This window comes from Cannabis sativa, chromosome 8, assembly GCF_029168945.1.
Source record: "Cannabis sativa cultivar Pink pepper isolate KNU-18-1 chromosome 8, ASM2916894v1, whole genome shotgun sequence".
NCBI lineage: Eukaryota > Viridiplantae > Streptophyta > Magnoliopsida > Rosales > Cannabaceae > Cannabis > Cannabis sativa.
In genome coordinates this window covers 44,694,361-44,714,109 of record NC_083608.1, presented here as the reverse complement: position 1 = coordinate 44,714,109, position 19,749 = coordinate 44,694,361, and the positions used below count along the sequence as shown (strand labels likewise).

At 35.6% G+C, this 19,749-nt stretch overlaps 2 protein-coding genes and 1 non-coding gene across 5 annotated transcripts; 2 read left to right on the top strand and 1 right to left on the bottom strand.

Annotated features, from left to right (window-relative positions):
• The first annotated feature begins 46 nt into the window (after window positions 1–46).
• Window positions 47–6,950, top strand: LOC115699304 (protein RIK). 3 transcript variants are annotated; one of them, XM_030626640.2, is made up of 12 exons: window positions 51–299; window positions 498–741; window positions 1,854–1,952; window positions 2,067–2,101; window positions 2,189–2,264; window positions 2,534–2,662; window positions 2,737–2,823; window positions 3,242–3,335; window positions 3,431–3,545; window positions 3,904–4,453; window positions 6,086–6,347; window positions 6,500–6,950. In XM_030626640.2, the coding sequence occupies exons 1-12, from the start codon at window positions 241–243 to the stop codon at window positions 6,649–6,651; spliced, it is 1,902 nt and encodes a 633-aa protein (XP_030482500.2). In that variant the 5' UTR covers window positions 51–240; the 3' UTR covers window positions 6,652–6,950. The 3 variants fall into 3 exon arrangements, with proteins under 3 accessions (XP_030482502.2, XP_030482500.2, XP_030482499.2); XM_030626639.2 differs by having other exon boundaries at window positions 52–299; window positions 3,428–3,545; XM_030626642.2 differs by lacking the exon at window positions 6,500–6,950 and having other exon boundaries at window positions 47–299; window positions 3,428–3,545; window positions 5,018–6,283.
• A 1,579-nt stretch (window positions 6,951–8,529) lies between these two features.
• Window positions 8,530–11,369, bottom strand: LOC115700503 (exocyst complex component EXO70E2). Its single transcript, XM_030628047.2, has 2 exons — window positions 11,068–11,369; window positions 8,530–10,926 (listed from the first exon to the last, which is right to left on the bottom strand). The coding sequence occupies exon 2, from the start codon at window positions 10,749–10,751 to the stop codon at window positions 8,772–8,774; it is 1,980 nt and encodes a 659-aa protein (XP_030483907.2). The 5' UTR covers window positions 10,752–10,926; window positions 11,068–11,369; the 3' UTR covers window positions 8,530–8,771.
• Window positions 11,370–18,263: 6,894 nt separating this feature from the next.
• Window positions 18,264–18,370, top strand: LOC115701652 (small nucleolar RNA R71). The gene has a single exon (XR_004008643.2). It is a non-coding gene; the product is annotated as a small nucleolar RNA R71 (small nucleolar RNA).
• Window positions 18,371–19,749: the final 1,379 nt, after the last annotated feature.

The following is a 19,749-nucleotide window of genomic DNA, read 5'->3' as shown; positions in this document are numbered from 1 at the left end:
CTTTTTAAAAACAGTCGATAATAAGAACACATTAAAATAAAAAACGCTCGAAGGAGGGCTCGAACCTCCGACCTTGTGGCTAACAGCCACGCTCTGGCCATCTGAGCTATTCCAGCCATACTATATTTCTGCATTAAATGTTTTTATTTTTCCCAAAAATACCAAAAATAATTTCACTAGTACTTTCTCAGTATCCAACAACAAAATTCCAGAAAACAAACCAATTATTTGTTATCAACAATGGCAGAGGAGAAAGTCCCCACAGTTACTTCGGACGAATCATCACAAACAAGGCAAAGGTATGTACCCTACCCTTAATCCCCTTTCAATTTTCAAACCCTAAGTTTTAGAGTTTATGGAAGTGTCTCAATTTCATTTATTTGTCAATATTCATTATTGGGGATTAGTATTTGCGTGGAAATGTTTCATCTTTAAGGGTTTGAAGTTGATTTATGATTTTTGCCACAAAATTTTAATATTTAGCAATTATTTTACAGAAAGAAAAGGAAATGGGATCAGCCTGCAGAGTCATTGGTTTCAGCTGGGTTTACAGTTCCTGGGATTGTGCCATTGGGTGTAATTGGATCTCTGGGTGGTGGGATTACAGTTCCTGGTGCAACTCCTGTTTCATCTGCTCTATTGATGAACCCACTTATGGCTAGCTGTAGTAATGTAACCCAGGTCATTTCACCCCCTTTGATACAGCAACATATTGCTGCTATGGTCCCAAAGATAGTTCAAGTAAGATCCCAGATTTTGTTTCCCACCTTCCACTTTTTAATTTCTTCATTTGTAATTGTGGTGAATTAACACCTATCAAGAATCAAAATAAAACAAGAATTGTAGTACTCAAATGCAATGATCAAGTAATGAACATAAAACCAGAATTTAATTAGTTAAAACTAAATGAATTTGAGACAAGGTTTAATGACATCACCCTTTTTTGTGGTGACTAATTTCCGGAAGGAACATTGATGTCATCCACTTTACAAATCAACTCACATTTGAGAGTATAGTGATCAAACACACACTATCTCTTTAGCATTCCTCCTCACACAATACAATCTGTTTTTCATCTAAATCCACTCTCTAAATCGTCACCTAGAGAAGTAATACACAAATCCTTATATAGGCAACTCAATATGAGGGGTACCCGAGTAGTTAACTAACTTAACTACCTCGAGAGCTGACTAGACATACCTGTTTTAACTATCAGGCTTCTAGATGAGACTAACAGTACACCAAGTTACTAAAAAACTCCCACAATAATATGCCTGTTGCTTTGAAACATTGTAATTTAGTACTGATCACTCCTCTTTCTGTATTTTATATTGGTTGATTATGTATGTAAATTTTGGAAATAGCTAACACTTAGCAGTGGTTAATTTTACCCAGAAAAGCAGGTTTTTTAGGGGTTGAGGAAAATCGTCATCATCTCCTCCCCCCCACCCCCCTAGTTTGTTAGTTTGTAGACTTTACTTTAGCTAGTTAAATAATTTGCTGTAATTGAATCCTGAGTGTGACTTACTTTCTTAGTTTTGTGTGTTTTGAACTTTTTAAATAACATTATGATAGTTACTTCTTTGGATTTTACCTTATTTTCTATTTGTACTGTATTGCATGTGTTACATCAATAAATTTTTCAGTATCTATTATATGAATGAAAACACACACACACACACACACACACACACAAATAATATACATTTTTGTTTATCTTGAGCGAATTTCATATTTGCAAATGCTGTGCTGCACAGCCTCAATTAAATATTCTAAACTCTTAACAATGTTGCTGTTGAATTTTGTATTTGTTTCTCAATTATTTATCTGTTTTTAAATGGTTTTCTATTTAGCCAAAGGTCCAAGATGAGTTAATAGCACGAGAAATTGTAATAAACGAGGCAGAGTCTACTGTTCGCTACAAGCTTACTAAGCGTCAAACACAAGAGGAGGTGATTAATTCAAGCTTTTTTCTTGAGATTAAATGAATCGCCATTAATAGGTGCTCTTCTGATTCAGTTTAGTCTTTTTTGTGACACTAATTGATCATGATATTTGACTTGCAGATTCAGAGGTGCACTGGTGCTGTAGTGATAACCAGGTTTGTAGTTTTCTTAGAAGACCAAAGGAACTCTCATGGTCATGTATCTTGCGTGTAATTAATTCATTTACTTAATTGCCTTTGCAGAGGCAAGTATCGTCCGCCAAATGCACCTAGTGATGGTGAAAAGCCATTGTATCTTCACATCTCTGCTGGGGCTCAAGTATGGATTTATCACTTTTATATACAGTATAAATGAGTATCTGAAAATTTTATTTTTTCGTTATATTGTTCATCTTTTTATGGCAGGGGCTTGTTTATGATTGTGCATAATGTTATAAGTAGTAGAAATTGTTTAAGTTTTGATGGGATGCCGTCTGCTTATACCCTTGTTTCATGTTTAACCAGCAACATATGGTTTAAAATTTGATTTTTGATACTTATAATGAAATGAGTATGCTTTTGGTTTTGTTACAATGACGTCTTTTGCAGTTAAAAGACATGGCTGAGAGAATTTTAGCTGTTGATCGTGCAGCTGCCATGGTGGAAGAAATGCTGAAACCGGATCAAAATGTACAGGCAATAAGTTCCACTCTTCATCCATTGAGCAATGGAACAAAGGTACGTTTGAATCACCTTAGCAGCTTTTATATGCTAATGTGTAATGATGACTAATACTCTTCTCTTTGAATCAGGGCACTCATGCACTGAGCATGTCCATATTTTTGGGTTTTGATGCAGACCCTTCATTAAACATTGCTGCTCGTATTCGCGGCCCAAATGTAAGCTCCCCGTCAACCCTTCCTCTGTCCATTCTCCAAATCCTATAATTTTGACCATAATTTGATGGATTTGGTAGTGTCTTCTCCATGATTAGAATATCAGCTATAGTTTCCCCGTCGATGTTTCTAGAAGCTGATAAAAATAGATTACCTTTTTAAATACTCTACTCTGCAATTTATGCTAGCAGTTGAGGTTCTCTTCAGTCACACACTGTTTGAGATCTCTGCCATAAGGCTGTCTGTAACATTTAGTATTTTCTGCATTTTCCTGCATTTTTCCTTCGTATTATGTTTTATAGTTATAATGTACATGATGAAGATGAGAGATTCTAATCTTTGGAGCTTTCTCTGACATCTCCATACAATTGGGAGGATTGTTTTTTTTTGTGTTGGTGGTGGTTCGGTTTTGTACATACAGGACCAGTATATAAATCACATTATGAATGAAACAGGAGCTACGGTCATCCTCAGAGGTCGTGGTTCAGGAAGTACTGGAAGCCTGCCTATTGAAGGTGCTAACTCATGCAATATGACTTTAATTTGTACTGTTGCTCTGGACCTTTTATACTTGATGTAACTAGTGTGCATTATTTTTTTCTTCTAGAAGAACAACAGCAGCTGCATTTATTCTTGTCAAGCCACAGTTCTAAAAGTCTTGAAGATGCTAGGCGTTTGTCAGAAAACCTTTTGGATACCATCAGCATAGAGTGTGGTGTTTCCAGGTTAGCATCTTGTACAAATCAGTAATGCATTCGTGTATTCTGATCATTGCATGGGCTTAAGCTTGGTGTGTATATTTTCCTCAGTAAGGTGCATTTCACATAACATGGAGCATTGTGTGTAAGATTTTTGTTGTATTATATGTATAAAGCATTTAGCTGTCTTTCTAATATATTTTCATCAAGTATCTGTTCACCTACTGTGGAGTGACTCTTCTGTGGGTACTAAATTTATGTTTCAAGGATCCAATGGCTTGGGTTGTTACAAAGATATTGCTCATGGCTATCATTTTGTTTTTGCCCTATATTTATTTATACCATGTATAGAAGATAACTTGTGATCATTTTTGTGCTGTTACAGGGTTTCTTCTTCTAAGGTTTATAGTGCTGTTCCACCACCACAGCAGGTATACAGTGCTGTTCCCCCACCACAGCAGTTGTTGGCTGGAATTCAGAATTTTGTGAGTAATTTAGAAGCAAGTACAAGCTCAACTGCTGGTTTGACCACTTCAACGACAATGGTTGTTTCTCCAATATCTCCAGTTTCCTCAGTTAGGATCGCTGGGATCACTTCTGTCTTTCCTCAAGGGAAGACATCTCAATCTGGAGGGTTGTTAAACTGTGGTCAGTCTCAGGTAGACCCAGTTAGCCATTCCCTGCCTATGTTATCTGGAGGAACAAGCTATAGTGGATATTGTGGGATATATCCTCAGGCCACACCTTTGCAACAAGTTGCTCTAGCACTTAGACAGTCAACTTGTCCTGTCAGTTCTACTGCTTCCCCCATAATATCAGAACCAAATGAATCTATGCTGCGCAATTCCAACTTTGAGAAGGAGAAACGGCTTCCCCAAAGACGAAAGTTTCAGGAACTACCAATTGGTTCAAAAGGTTTTGCAAAGCCCATTCAGGTACCTTTTCATTTTCTGCATTTGGGTCTTTCAGTGCAGCTATGAAATGCAAGCATAATTGCTAGCATTTTAAAGACCTTTTAAGGAAAAATATGGACGAAGAGTGAAAAGGACAAAATTTTAGAATAAATATATATTTAATTCAGTCTACTTTGTCATAGTTAATATGCTATAATGTCCTTAAAAGAATGCAGCTAAAACGCTCCTGTATTAAGTAGCATTGTTTGATATTTTTGAACAACAAATTGGCATTGAATTTTCTGAAAAGTTTGGATTTTGGGAGTTTTTATTTATTTATATATTTTTTGGTGATATTAGTAGGACCTACTGGATAGTTTAGTATCCATAGTAGCTTACTAGCATACATGCTATTTGTCATCACAACAATATCAATATTACGTCCGCATATAATCTTATAAGTCTCTTTAGTCCGCATAGTATATTATAAGTCTCTCTTTAGTCCACATATTATCTTGTTAGTGTTTTAAATTGTAATTAATTGAATTTATATTTTCCATTGATATATTATATTATCATTTTGTGCTGACGTACTCACTATTCCAGGTATTTTCTCTGACCTTCTGTCGAGCTAACTTGCCGATAGTGGACCTCTCTATCGGACTATTGGTTTGTATTGTTTCAGGGCATTTATATCTGGAGGTGCCACTGAAGAGGCCGCACTTAAGTGTTTATCATCAACTAATTATAGTTTCATTCATGCTGATTATTTTAGTGGATTCTATATTTTCTGTTTTCTTATTTGCTATTCCAACATTTGCTTTCTTGATGAGCAGTCACAATCCATGTTTTTGATGTTGGGGAACTCATTTATAGGATGGACAGAGAAGTCACAGGCTAGCTCTTATTATTTTCGTAGGATTCTGTGAATTCAAAGATGAGCAGTCACATGTAGTTTGCTCCCAAAATGTTTTGAGGTTCCATGTCTATTTTGAGTAGCTACATAGCAATTGCTACAGTTTGCAAGCCCCTAAATATTGTTTAGGAGGGAAGCTTAGTTTTAGGAAATAAGTTCATCTCATAGTTACAGGAAGTACAATTTTATGTGAGGCGAGGGAGTTGTTAACAATGAAAAGTGTTCTGTGCATGAAAATACTATCACCTTATATTGATTAATGGACATTCACATTCGCTTTGTCAAGAAAACAATTCTAAATGAGCTCATAACCTTTGCTAGAGATGTATTTCCTAGGTCCTAGCTTGTATGATTTGGTAGTCTTAAGAATGTAGCTTTTTTTCTTTTAAGAATTTCTTTTAGCTTATCTTGCATACATACATGCTGAAGAAGAAAATTAACAGGGTTCAGATGAGTGATGGTTTTCATTTTTTTCCGTCGAGCATTTGCACTTCATGATGTGTTACTTTTCCTTTGGTTCCATTTCTTTGGTTACATTTTCTTGTGTGATCCATTTCCAGCTTATGATTCTGGAAATGTACCTATGCATGTGTGTATGTATTTATGCATATTTCTGATAAATGTGTTTTTTTTTTCCCCAGTGTTGCTTATTAACTTTTAACTTTTAAGATATGTTATCAACTTGAATGCTTCTATTATCTACTGAATTTAAGGTAGCTAGTGTTTTTTTTGTACTTTTTTTTCTTCTAACTCTGCAGGGTTCAGAACATTTACAAGCAGCTCAAGTATCAACAGATGTGGATGTTAGAAATGTGTCAACTATGCCAGCTCCAAAGATGTTGCTATCAACGGCATCACGTGAGATGCCACCTCCCCCGCCAAGAACCATGGCTCCTCCACCTCCCCCACCAAGAACTATGGCTCCTCCACCTCCCCCGCCAAAATTTGCTTCATCATCTTCTGTGAAAACACAAGACAAGGCCAATATCCTAAGCAAAACTAAATCCGATTCCGTCCCTGGTATGTAGACAAACTCTTTGATTAGTTTAACATGGCATGATTTATGGTAATCTTGGGATGGATCACAACAGTCGTTCATGTCAAGGTTGTATTCCAATGTGTTTTGATTCAAGTATATCGGTAGTTTTATCTTATACCCTTAATTATTTCAGATACTTTGGTAAAGCTAATGGAATACGGTGATGATGATGATGATGACGACGACGACCACGAGGAAGACAATGGCTCTGAGGAAACTAGCAAAGAGTCCTCTAGGGAAACTTCAGTTTCTATGGCAGCTCGGAAACCATTCTGGGCTTTATGAACTATCAGTTGTTGGAACTGGTTGATTGTTGTCGATCGAAGATTGTGAAATCCATGCAGATGGAGCTCCTTTTGTTTTGTTTTTTTTTTTTTTCGTTTCTTCTTTTCGATTTTTTGCTAGGGAGAGGGAGAGGGAGAGGGAATTAGTTTTTGACCGTACGTGTAAATGACTAACTTCCATGTTAAGCCCAGGAAAAAGAAAGGAGACGTCCTGTGTTGTAAGGGTAAGGTTTTCCTTTTTTCATCACTATAAGCTTTCGTTATCGTTTTTACTAGATAATATAATGTTTTAACATATACATAATCACGACCTGATCACATCATTACATCACTACTGATCTCATCTTTTGAAATTATACTTTTCTATTGAGAAATGCTAATATAGGAAATCATTAGCCATTTTGATGTGACGTTTTGTTATTGGAGTTTTAGATTAAATAAATAAAATAATAAACTGTTGGTCATTCATAAGGTTTCTTTTTTATTAGCTTAAATTTCTGACCCCAATAGTTTGTTTTTCTTCTGGTAATTAGTGCTTTAAACGATTTTCAATATTTTGGTTGCTTAAGAAACAATTTTTTTTTAATTCATGTTCAACGAAGAATGTTAAACATCTTTCAAAAATAGTTCATCATCACTTTATGGTCCAATTAAATGGGGTAACAACAATTCTGTCTCACATGAAAAGTCAAAACTTTCATTGGCAGTTGTTTTTACTAACACACTGCCACACTGGAAATTAGAAAATAATAGTCTGTCAATCAGAAGAATTGTTTGTAAGCTCATTGAATTAACCACTTCCATGGCATCTCATTTTGATTTATTTTCTATGTCCCAAAGTCAGAATTAATCCTTTTCCAAGTTGGCCAGTTCTGGTGCCATTTGGCAAATTTTCCATGCGGCAATGGTCAACATGTTGGACCATTTGACCATTACAATTTTGATTGAGCACTACTACATCATAAATACTTAAGTTTAACTTTTAGTTGCAAATAAATACTTAAGTTTAATTTTTGGCGGCAATAATACTTAATTTATATTTTTAGAACTCTGTAAGTATTTAGTTGTTAAATATTAAATAAATTGCCACGTGGTAATCTCTAATTGGTCCAAGTCATGAATTTTTATTTTTATTTTTTAAAATAATTTATATGTACCAATAAAAAAATAACACGTGGATAATGATTTGACATTTAATGTTCAGATATTTACAGAGTTCAAAAAATATGACTTAAGTATTATTATCGTAACAAATTAAATTTAGGTATTTATTGGGTATTTATACCGCAAACTACTCAATTAAAAATATAAATGCTGGCAAGTAAGAGTAGGTTGTGTAGGCCATTTTACACGAAAGAAAGTTAATTTCAAGCTCAGACTCAGACCCCATTGCTGAGATGGAGACTTTCCCACTCACAACAAAAGCTCCCTTTCCTTCATCAATAAACAAAAACTCCCTTTCCTTCATCAATAAACAAAAACTCCCTTTCTTGTCCAGTGTTGACGTACATCAAAATTATAAAGTACTAGTGATTTTTTCTAGTTTCTAGTTTTGTTATTTTTTTTTTGTCATTTACCTTCTCAGTTGGCTATATAACCATTATTACTGTAGTCACGACTTATGAAAATGACATGAAGTATCAACTTGATGAGATGCAATGCAAGTAAAACCCACTTGGGTATGTGTATTTAATGTTCAAATACCAAGTTGGCTTCAATTTCTACAAAAGTAGTGTGCCAGACAAGACCTGTGAAAGCTTATCTATATTGCTTTTAATGGCATTTTGGGCAGTTGAGCCAACAGTTTGACCTGGTTAGACATTTCAAAGAAAAAAAAATATCTAAGAACAAACAAATTTCCCAAACTTATCCAAGCCAGTTAGTCCCAAATATTATTTGATTGATTAAATATGAATTAACAAATGATAACAGTAAACTTTTGAAACCATACAACATCATGTATATGGAAGTAATAAGGTAACAATCATATCTCTCCCCTTGTTCTTAAATGGGGGAAAAGACTACACTCAGCCTAAGTCCTAACCCTGTTTATTTATCAAACAAGAGCTAGCAAAAGACTAATTGAAAAACACAAGTTTATGTTTCATACATTAAGCAAGATCACCTTCTGCTTGGACAGTGTAATATTTTAGGTGATCCCTCAAACAGATCCAAAAGATAATTCTCCAAATCATTAGCATTGTACTTGATGTACTTATCACTAATGTGAGTAGAATGCCTTCCCTCAAATGTCCTGTAAGCCTGGATTACTCTTAGAGATGTCGAGATTCGCAGGTCTTCTCTAAGCTCAGCATCAGGAATAATCCATGCTGATTGAGTCCTGTAAATTTCCTCGAAAGCAAGATAGAAGCTCCTGAACCTCTCCTTGAGAACAATCTTTGAGACGGAGTTCGAACCAGGATTTTGTATTCCTTCATCCTTCAATAAAGAAAGGATTGGACCCCAACTAGCTCTTTGGTAGTCCATTTCATGGTGTTGGAATTTCCAGTTGTGATGTCTAATCCAACCATCTCCAAATATAGGCCTTAGTTCAGACCCTTTGACCTTCTGAGTCATATAATAAATGTTGTTCATCAAGAAAAAGTGTTGTAATGAAACATCCTTGTATAATTTGGACCTGGATTCAAGGTTTCCTTCAAGAACTTCACTTACTGACATTAAATTCTGAGCCAATGGGGAAAGTCTAATTCTTTTCTCCTCTTCTCTAAAAGTTGGACTACTTTCAGGAGACAATATTGTGAACTGATCAACTTCTTCATCAATGTTCTTGAAAAGAAAGTTGAGGGTCTCACTGTAGTCAGTAAGTGTCCTTAAGTAGTTCATGACATATCTGGTTAGAGGATGGATTCCCCCTCCTGATATAGGATTTGCAGAGTGGTTAGAAGCAATGGCATTCTTGAATTCGATGAAAGTCACCTTCACACAGTCCCCCAATCTGCTTAGAACCTCATGACATTCCATGGTTATGGAAGAACCAGATTCTTCCACGTAAAAGGCTTCTATTTCAGGAATGAGATCAGCAAGCACCTCATACATGTCAATAATCCGAATCAACTTCTCTGGTTTTTGAGGGCCAATTGACATGGCTTCTGCGAAATTCAGAAGCTGCAACATTGAGGTCTTTGATAATTCAACAAAACAAACTGAACTGATGGATCCAAGCTCCCCGAAAATCTGATCACATAGCAATTTTTCACTAGCAAGATAAACCCGAACAAAGATCTTCATAGCACGAATCCATCTCCTGATCTTGGAGTTCAAACTACCCCACTCAGCCCTGATTACATCCTCAATGCTTAGCTTCTCCATCTCAAGAATGAACAAGCACTCATCCAAAGCATCCTTCCGGACATTAGTATATGCTTGAATGCATTCACGATCGTATTTCGAGTTGAACATCAAATTCACAATACTTCTTAGCTCAGGAATCACATCAGGATTGACCAAATCCACAATCAATTCATCAGAGATTCTGCTGAGACTATCTCTTTGAAGAGATTCCTCAACTGAATCATCCCCAAAAGAGTTCATGGAGCTCTCATCCAGAGTGTCCTCCTCACTCGAACGAAACGACATGTGTTCAGGCTCAAAGGGTTGGCTACTCTGAACAAGTATGTATTTAAACTCTTCCTCAAGTCTATCCATTGTTGTTTGAAGAATATCATAAGACTTTCTTTGCAGCTCATTCTTTTCATCACCACCCTCATCTTGATTCAAAGACAAACTCTCTAACCTTAGAGTCAATTTCCTAGCCTCCTCAGCAGCATCAAGATACTCATCAAACTCATCCATCCCAGAATCCCAAATCATAGACTGATCTGTTTCCCAAATCCTAACCTTCTCTTCAACAGAATCAAGTTGATTTTCAATCATTTTGATCTCACAAACCTTCTCACTCTTAGTCTCATCAGTTAAGGAAATGGATGACAATTGAGTACCAAGATTAATCAAAATTCTCCTAGCTTCATCTGTAAGCCCCTTATTGGAGCTCAATTCCCTAGATATGTGTTTAGCCGCAGCAATTAACTTATCTTCCCCTTCAAACTCCGGAAACACAGATTTAAAATCTGCCATAGCCATAGAAGAAGCAAAACCCAAAAGAACAATCACAAAGACTCAAGATAAAAAACCTTTCTTTGATGAACTCCAAAACCCTTCACCACCAAACTAGAAAGATTTTTAATGGAAAAACCACAAAGCATTTAACCTTCAAAAAATTTGGTTACCCTCTTGATAATACAATGGAATCCTATCCCTATAAAGAGAAAAACAATAAAAGAAGAGAAAATCAACAAATACCCAAAATCATAAAACCAAAGTGGAACAATTTAATACAAAAAATTGAACAAAAAAAAAAAAGAATGATAATATGAGAAATGATTGAAAGAAAAGCTACCTAGTTGTTTTAGCTTCAACGAGGGAAAACCAGAACAGAACAGAAGCTCTAGTACTCAATCAAAAATTGGAGCTCAGAGAAAAATATGTGCGGTTGACAAATGGGTTTATTGACTTGGATCTTAGAATGGGATGGAATAAAGTTAACAAACACAGTTAAAAGATGAAGAAATTTCAAAGAAAAGATCTACTTTTTTATCCTTTCTAAATAGTCAAAATGAAATGTACGGACATCTTGACTTTCAAGTGTTTATGGTTTATGGTGTTATACAGATTAAAAGAGAATTGCAAACAAAACAAAACAAAATAAAAAGTAAGTTTTTGTAATATTTTCTAGCAAATTGCTTATTAAATTAAGCAACAGGGACGGTTGAAATTAATGAGGTTGTTTAAATTTTGTATATTTTTATTGTAATTTATTATAAGTTGTTGTTAATGATAATGTTGTTATTATCTAATATTGTATTTATATATTTTATTGGAAAGGCAGTCAAAAATGAGAGTCATGAATATAAATTCATGACCCCGAAAGATACTTGTATTTGCTATGAATTTATTGAAGGAACCAGTCATGAATATTGTATTATTTTCTCTTTCTTTTAACAATTTTGACTTTTCTCAGCAAATGGATATTATATTTGGGCCGATGGAATATGGTCCATATTTGCGTGTGCAATATCAATGAGACGCCAATCACTATCTTTTCTATTTTTGTTTTTGTCCTTCTCTTTTGGAGTCTCAAACTATTATTATTATTTTTCCTTCAAATTTTGTCACCATTGAAAAGTTTGTTTTTTTTTTTTGTTAAATATTGTTCAAACATAAGTTTATGAACAAAGTCAAATGGGTGAATTCAAATTTCGCGATATGAGAAATATTTAAATTCATGTTTGTATTTTTCAAAAGAAGATAGCAAAAATAATGTTACGAAAATTGGTATTAAAATAAAAAAACACTACCAATTGAGTTTTAAGGTAGAAGATATTACATTTACATGCACTACGTTTACAAAAAAAACACCAATATAAATAGGACTTCCAGTTAGCATATCTATATTTTTAAATTAACTTATTTACTTTTCAAAATAGGATTAAATTAAAATTGTCACTTTAATATGTCAGTTAGATGAGTCAGATTAAATGATGCAAGAGAGTCTTTCTACCATTTTTTTTTTCATATCTCTTCTTCACTTTCAACCATCCTTTTTATTGAACTTTTTTTTTTTTTTTTCACTTTCCATTATCTTTTATACCATATCTTTTTCAAAGAGGGCGAGGTATCTCCTACCATTGATGCATGCAAATCCATATTCAACTTTTTGGATCATTAGATCTTGTGCAAAATAAGTGAGATTTTCTATCAAAATCTCTTTCACAATTGATTGTTAAAATCATGTAATCAAATTAGATAACAAATTAAATTGTGACCATCAAGAAGAATACTTTTTTTTTAAGAATATGTGAGAATAGCAAGATTCAGATTTTTGAATCTGAATGCACATTTGATTGAAATATTTAAACCGTTCAATTTTTTAACATATGAATGTATTTTTTATTTTGATGTTTCAAAGAAAAAAGAAATACCAAATATATATATTTTTTTGAAAAAAGAAGTAAAAAACTAATTTTAATAATTCTATGTTGAATGAATAGGGCAAAAAAAGAAAAAAAAAACTAATTTTAATAATTCTATGTCAAGTCACTAGGCATGCATGGTTTGAGTGTCACTCAACGCATACTATGCTCAAAGTTACTCAACATGCATAGTTTAGAAGTCACTCGGCATGCATGGTATAGAATGTCACTCGTCATGAACATTGCCAAGTCACTAGGCATGTATGGCTTGAGTGTCCCTCGACATGCATTTTCCAAAATTTCACTTGACATGCAACTTCCACAATTCCATGACGACATAACTATACTTAATCAAATTTTCCAGACTAAGAAAAATGAAAAAGTATGACAGCGCATGCGAAATGTGTATAATCACGCTTTCTACAAGCTTTGAAAGCAAGGAGGTAGGAGAGGCACCGTACCTGCAAAGCTTGATAGCCCGGCCAAGGGTACATAGCAGTCACCACTCCTGCAACCTAGGACCACTTGATACTAGAAAAAGGTATAAGGCGCAATGCCACATCCTGCAACCTACAATTCGTAGACTATGAGTGTCATCATGTCCCTAGGGACCAATATTGTGTACCAGGATATTAAAGCCTATAAATATCCTATTCTCAGATGTGAGAAGAGGTTAGAAAATCAGTCTTGTAATCAACACATTAAAAGCAATAGAAAGAAATTTTTCTCTCAACTCTAAAATTTCATTGTCATTTGAATTTGCACTTCATATTCATCTTCATCTTATCTCTGACTTTTAATTTTAAATTTTTTATTCTTTGGCTAAAAAGTTTGTTGACGAGTTCTCACCGTCAACAATTTGGCATTGTCCGTGGAAAGGACAGGCTAAGGCTTTGTTGTTTCCTTATACACAATCATTGCAAAATGCCTAGACGCACACTTCGTCTCCAAGATGTAGGGGTTTTCCTTGATGACACTCAGCTGATCACTTCAAGGCGAGACCCACCATCACCCGTCGCTGGAGAAGAAGGTGCTAATAGCCACATGCCTCAACAAGAGAAGAGGATGTGAACATTTGCATGCCTCAAGAAGGAGAGAAGGTGCAAGCAGGCGAAGGTCTTAATCGAGACAAGAAGACAACCATCGTGAGGAAGTCTCGATGGACGAACAACGTGATGGGGCGACCGCTTCCATCACACCTGATGGTGGGAACAGGTCACAAAGGCAAATAGTTCTTTTTCCTATAAGGCACCCTCCACCACCGATACTAAAAGATCTAGAACCTCGCACCATAAATCGAGAAAAGAGAAATGAGTTTATTTAATAAGTTCAAGCTCCCAAACTTGTATTCATAATGAAGAGATAAACGAGCTGAGAACAAACAACTTATAGTTGAAAGAAACTATTGTTGCTATATTTTTAAACGCTACGCAAGTATACGCAATCAAGTAGTAAATCTCACACAGGTGAGGTCGATCCCACAGGGAATTGGATTAAGTACCACTAAATTATACTTATGATTCTATTCGGTAAATCAAAAGTAATTATGGTTTAAAAACAGTAAAATTTGAAAGAAATTCAGAAAACTTAATAACACAATTTAAAGTTAAGCAAGATGAGACAATAGGGAGGAGAATCCTGTTGTTGTTTACCCAAATTGTTAATGATTAATTACTATCTTATTCTTGGAGTGAATGACAGATTATAAAATAACCTAGCTCCTTTCAGATCTTCTAGATTCTAAATCACATGTTATCTAATTAATTCCTTAACTAAACTAACATGAAATCAGCATTAAGCAATAATCTACTCGTCACATAAGTCATGTAAATACTTTCGTTTCACATAGAACATCGATTATCTTAATTTTAGCATTCTCAATTCTCACTTTTCAGATTTTGAATTGAGATCATAGAACATGCACAAGGTGATCAATCTTAAACATGAAATTAAGAACAAACTAAGATAATTTCACACACAAGAATTGAGGAATGGTAATTAAACATTAACTAGGAAAACATTAAACAACAATCATCATCCTCCCTAAATGGGAAATTTAGTTCAGAAACAAATCCATAACCATTCCTATAGCAATATTCAACATAAAGAAATTAAAGAGGAATAGAGAAAGAAACTGTTGGTGGATTGACTCTGGATCTTCACTTTGATTTCTTCTGCTCTTCCTGCCGCTTTCTACTGTGTTTTAGGGTTCCAAATCGCTTCCCCCTGACTTCCAATCGCAGTTTTCTATTTATAATTGAAATTTAGGGTTCGATGGACGAAAATGCCCCTGGTCCGTACGGGATCTCGTCGCGGCCAAGCTTCCTCTCGCCGCGGCGAGAAATTGCCAAATTTAGGCTCTCTCTGTATCTCGTAACTCGCCGCGGCGAGCCTCTTCATCGCCGCGGCGACTGATGCTTCTGAATTCTCGAGATCTAGCCGCGGCCAAGTTGTGTTTAGTCGCGGCCAGATATGCACAAAAACTCAAAAATTGAGTTTTCTTCGGCTCAGCACGTCTTTTAATGAATTTCTGCACCCGAGACCTCTTTTATTCCAAAGAACCTGAAAACATAGAAAACAAGCGTAATTCCGTCCCAACACAGCTAAAAATGCACATAAATTGGATCCAAAACATAGGCTAAAAATAGCCTAACAAACTCCCCCAAACTGACTCTTTACTCGTCCCCGAGTAAACTAAGACTAAACTAAAAAAAACTGACAATGATAGCTGAACTTTCCAACAATTAAATTGTTACCACCACCTGCACAACTTCAATCCATCAATAACCAGAATTTCAACTTGCCAACTCTAAGAACTAAGTTGAATGTGCAGTTTACAAGTAAGTAATTCATACAAACATAAAGCATCGCAATTTCCATCAATATCACAACTGTTCTAACTTTCCAACATCCCACTAACACATGATCAATAAGTTTGAATGACATACTCCTCTCCACTAATGTTGACAAATTTCTATCTGGAATCAATAGGTCTTTTTCGGTTAACATCACATGGCTTAGGTACATGGGTAGGTGATAAGTCATTTAGGCTATACTATACCATAAGCACTATTAACCAAGCAAGCCTAGACATTTATTTTGCTTTCTTTCCATATATCCCAAAAACAGAAATAAGAGATTGCAATTTTTTTCTTATGTGTGTGCCTCATAATTTTCTTAACTTTTTTTCAAGAAGCCACATTTTTTTCTTTTTTTTTTTCTTTTCCATAGGCACAACACACAATATTATTTTTTTTCAATCTCTCATTCCTACACTTTATATTTTTTTCACTTACAGCACTTATTCCCCCCAAACTTGCTTCAAGGCTCATGGCATAATAAGGTATGTTCAGGGTGAAAAGAGTTTAAGATAACGAATTCAGCTCAGTTAAGTGGTGAAAAAAAAAAAAAAATTTTTTTAAAACAGGGTAAGGCTCAACTTTAGGTATACTAAGGATAAAACTTTTTTTTTTTTTTTTTTTTTTTAGGTAGGCTTGAAAGGCTCAATCGTTCCAAAGAAAACTTGCCTAAATCACTTTCCAAACAAAAATCAACAAGAATTTCGCTTCAAGAGAGTATGTCAAACAAATTCTATTCCATGTTCAATCAATCATTCCACAAACCAAATAAAACAGAGGTGATATGTGAGACTAGCAAATGTTTTAAGTCTACATGAATCACTTCCTAGCACACATCCATCTTAATTCAAACAGTTGCAAGTCAAGCACACAGTTATGTTTTAATCCATTGCACAAGTGAATAACAACAATTCAATCAATCTTTCAATTTAGCTATCACACAAGATTAAAAGAAAAACTAAAACAAACTCAAATAAAACAAATAAACTGGAACTGAAAAATTTAAGTCTCCCCCCCCAAACTGAAATGCACATTGTCCCCAATGTATGAAAATAAACCAGGGTGAGAGAAACTTACCTGAGCCCCATCAGAAGGGATCAAGTCCACCCTTTGCATTCAAAAGAGCCCTCGCACTAAATGAAGAAAATTTACCACCAATAGTGTTGATTTCAAAGTTTTGCACAAGAGTAAGCTCACCTTCAGAACTACCACACATCAATCTTTTCCAACGACGCTGAATCGTTCGAAGTCGCTCTTTAGGCTTTGCTTTCTTCTTATCAGTTTTAACAAAAGAACCCTTCACCACCTCAATCTTGCAACAGGTAGGAATGTCAGTTGGGGCAAAAACATTAAAATTGACCTCTTCATCTTGGACTCGCAACTTTAACTCCCCCTTTTGAACATCTATTAATGCTCGACCCGTGGCCAAGAATGGTCTTCCCAAAATAATGGGAATAGTTGAATCTTCCTCCATATCAAGAATTAAGAAATCAGCAGGGAAGATAAACTTACCAACCTTCACCAGTACATCTTCAATTATGCCACGAGGATGAGTTAGAGAACGATCCGCTAGTTGTAGAGTCACTGTTGTGGGCTTTGCTTTTCCCAATCCTAGCCTTTTGAAGACAGACAACGGCATTAGATTAATGCTTGCTCCCAGATCACATAGAGCTTTAGTTTCCACCGAACCCCCTATAGAGCATGGAATATTGAAACTACCCGGATCTTTAAGCTTGGGCGGTAGTTTCTTTTGCAAAATGGCGCTACACTCCTCGCTAATGCCACTGTTTCATAGTCCTCCATTTTTCTCTTCTTAGACAATATCTCCTTCATGAACTTCACATAACGGGGCATTTGTTCCAAGGCTTCAGCAAAAGGAATGTTGATGTGTAGTCTTTTGAAGACCTCTATAAATTTTGTAAACTGCTTGTCTAGATTGGTCTTTCGGAGTCTCTGAGGATAAGGTATCTTCACATGATGATCAATACTGATTGGTGGAGACTGTTGTGGTGGTGCAGGGCTATCAGTAGCCTTCTTTTCCTTTGGTGTTGGAGTTGATGCTGATTGATCTTTAACTTCTTCATTGCATGGTTGTACCACATCAGGCCCATCATAATTCTTTCCACTCCTCAAGGAAATTGCTTTACATTGCTCTTTTCCTTTTGCCTCACTAGTGCTAGCTGAATTTCCTTGAGCTTGGTTTGCCACTTGAGTAGCCAATTGTTCCATTTGAGTTTCTAGAGTTTTAATATAGGCTCTAGTTTCCATCATGAATTGGAGCAATAAATCAGCTTGGATATTGGAGCCACTAGGACTTTGTTGTTGGTTTTGGGGCCGATTTCTCTCGGTAGAACCCCCGTTGGTTGTGCCCATAATTATTATTTTGGGAGTAGTTCCCAATGGCTTTTGCTTGATCCATTGGCAAATTATCCACATCTGCCTGACACTCTGAAAAGTGATGGTTGCCTCCACATATCTCACAAATAACTTGGGCTTGTTTAGCTTGCCCTGCAATCAGCTTTGTCAAGGCCTCAACTTGAGCTGTCAATTTTGTGATAGCATCAACCTCTAGCACACCAGCTACTTTCTTAGTTTGACTCCTTTCAGTTGGCCACTGCTGATTATTTAGAGCCATCTCCTCCAATAGATCGTAAGCCTCATTAGCACTCTTTCTCATAAAAGCTCCACCAGCTGCTGCATCTATCAGAGTTCTAGTGTTACCAACCAACCCGTTGTAGAAATTGTGAACCAGCATCCACTTTTCTATGCCATGATGAAGGCATTTTCTGATTAGATCTTTAAACCTCTCCCAAGCCTCATGGAGAGATTCATTATCTTGCTGACAGAAGTTGTTTATTTCTCCTCGCAGCTTTGCAGACTTTGCTGGAGGGAAGAATTTAGACAGAAATTTTGTTGCTAAGTCTGTCCATGTTGCTATAGAATTTGGTGGCAAGGAGATCAACCAACTCTTGGCTCGCTCTCTCAGTGAGAATGGAAACAGTCTCAAACGGATGGCGTCATCACTAACCCCATTGACTTTGAAGGTCTGACATAACTCCATGAAGTTCGATAGATGCAGATTGGGGTCTTCAGAAGGGAGTCCACCAAACTGGACTGAAGACTGCACCATTTGTAGTATGGCAGGCTTAATCTCGAAATTGTTTGCATCCACTGCCGGTGGCCTAATACATGACTGCACTCCCGTCAGAGTAGGGAGAATGTAATCTCTCAAGCTACGGCCATTAGCTTGATCTTCCACAGCGCCTCCATTATTACCATTATTACGCCCATTGTTCCCAACATTATTGTTCACATTGGCAGCCATGATTTCTGATGTTTCGGCGATTCTTTGAAACTCTTTCTTGCCTCTTGTTCTTTCGATTCTTCCCGCAAGTTTTCTCAATTTCGGGATCAACTGGTAATATGACTGATTGTCCTTGACGGCGCATGCACTTAGGATTCCTGAAATAAATCAAGAAAATATTGCAAGAAAAAGGTTAGAAAAATCAGCAAGAGAAAATATACCAAAGTAGAAGTTAGTATAATTTTATGTAATATTAATCTTTAACAATTCCCCGGCAACGGCGCCAAAAACTTGTTGCTATATTTTTAAACGCTACGCAAGTATACGCAATCAAGTAGTAAATCTCACACAGGTGAGGTCGATCCCACAGGGAATTGGATTAAGTACCACTAAATTATACTTATGATTCTATTCGGTAAATCAAAAGTAATTATGGTTTAAAAACAGTAAAATTTGAAAGAAATTCAGAAAACTTAATAACACAATTTAAAGTTAAGAAAGATGAGACAATAGGGAGGAGAATCCTGTTGTTGTTTACCCAAATTGTTAATGATTAATTACTATCTTATTCTTGGAGTGAATGACAGATTATAAAATAACCTAGCTCCTTTCAGATCTTCTAGATTCTAAATCACATGTTATCTAATTAATTCCTTAACTAAACTAACATGAAATCAGCATTAAGCAATAATCTACTCGTCACATAAGTCATGTAAATACTTTCGTTTCACATAGAACATCGATTATCTTAATTTTAGCATTCTCAATTCTCACTTTTCAGATTTTGAATTGAGATCATAGAACATGCACAAGGTGATCAATCTTAAACATGAAATTAAGAACAAACTAAGATAATTTCACACACAAGAATTGAGGAATGGTAATTAAACATTAACTAGGAAAACATTAAACAACAATCATCATCCTCCCTAAATGGGAAATTTAGT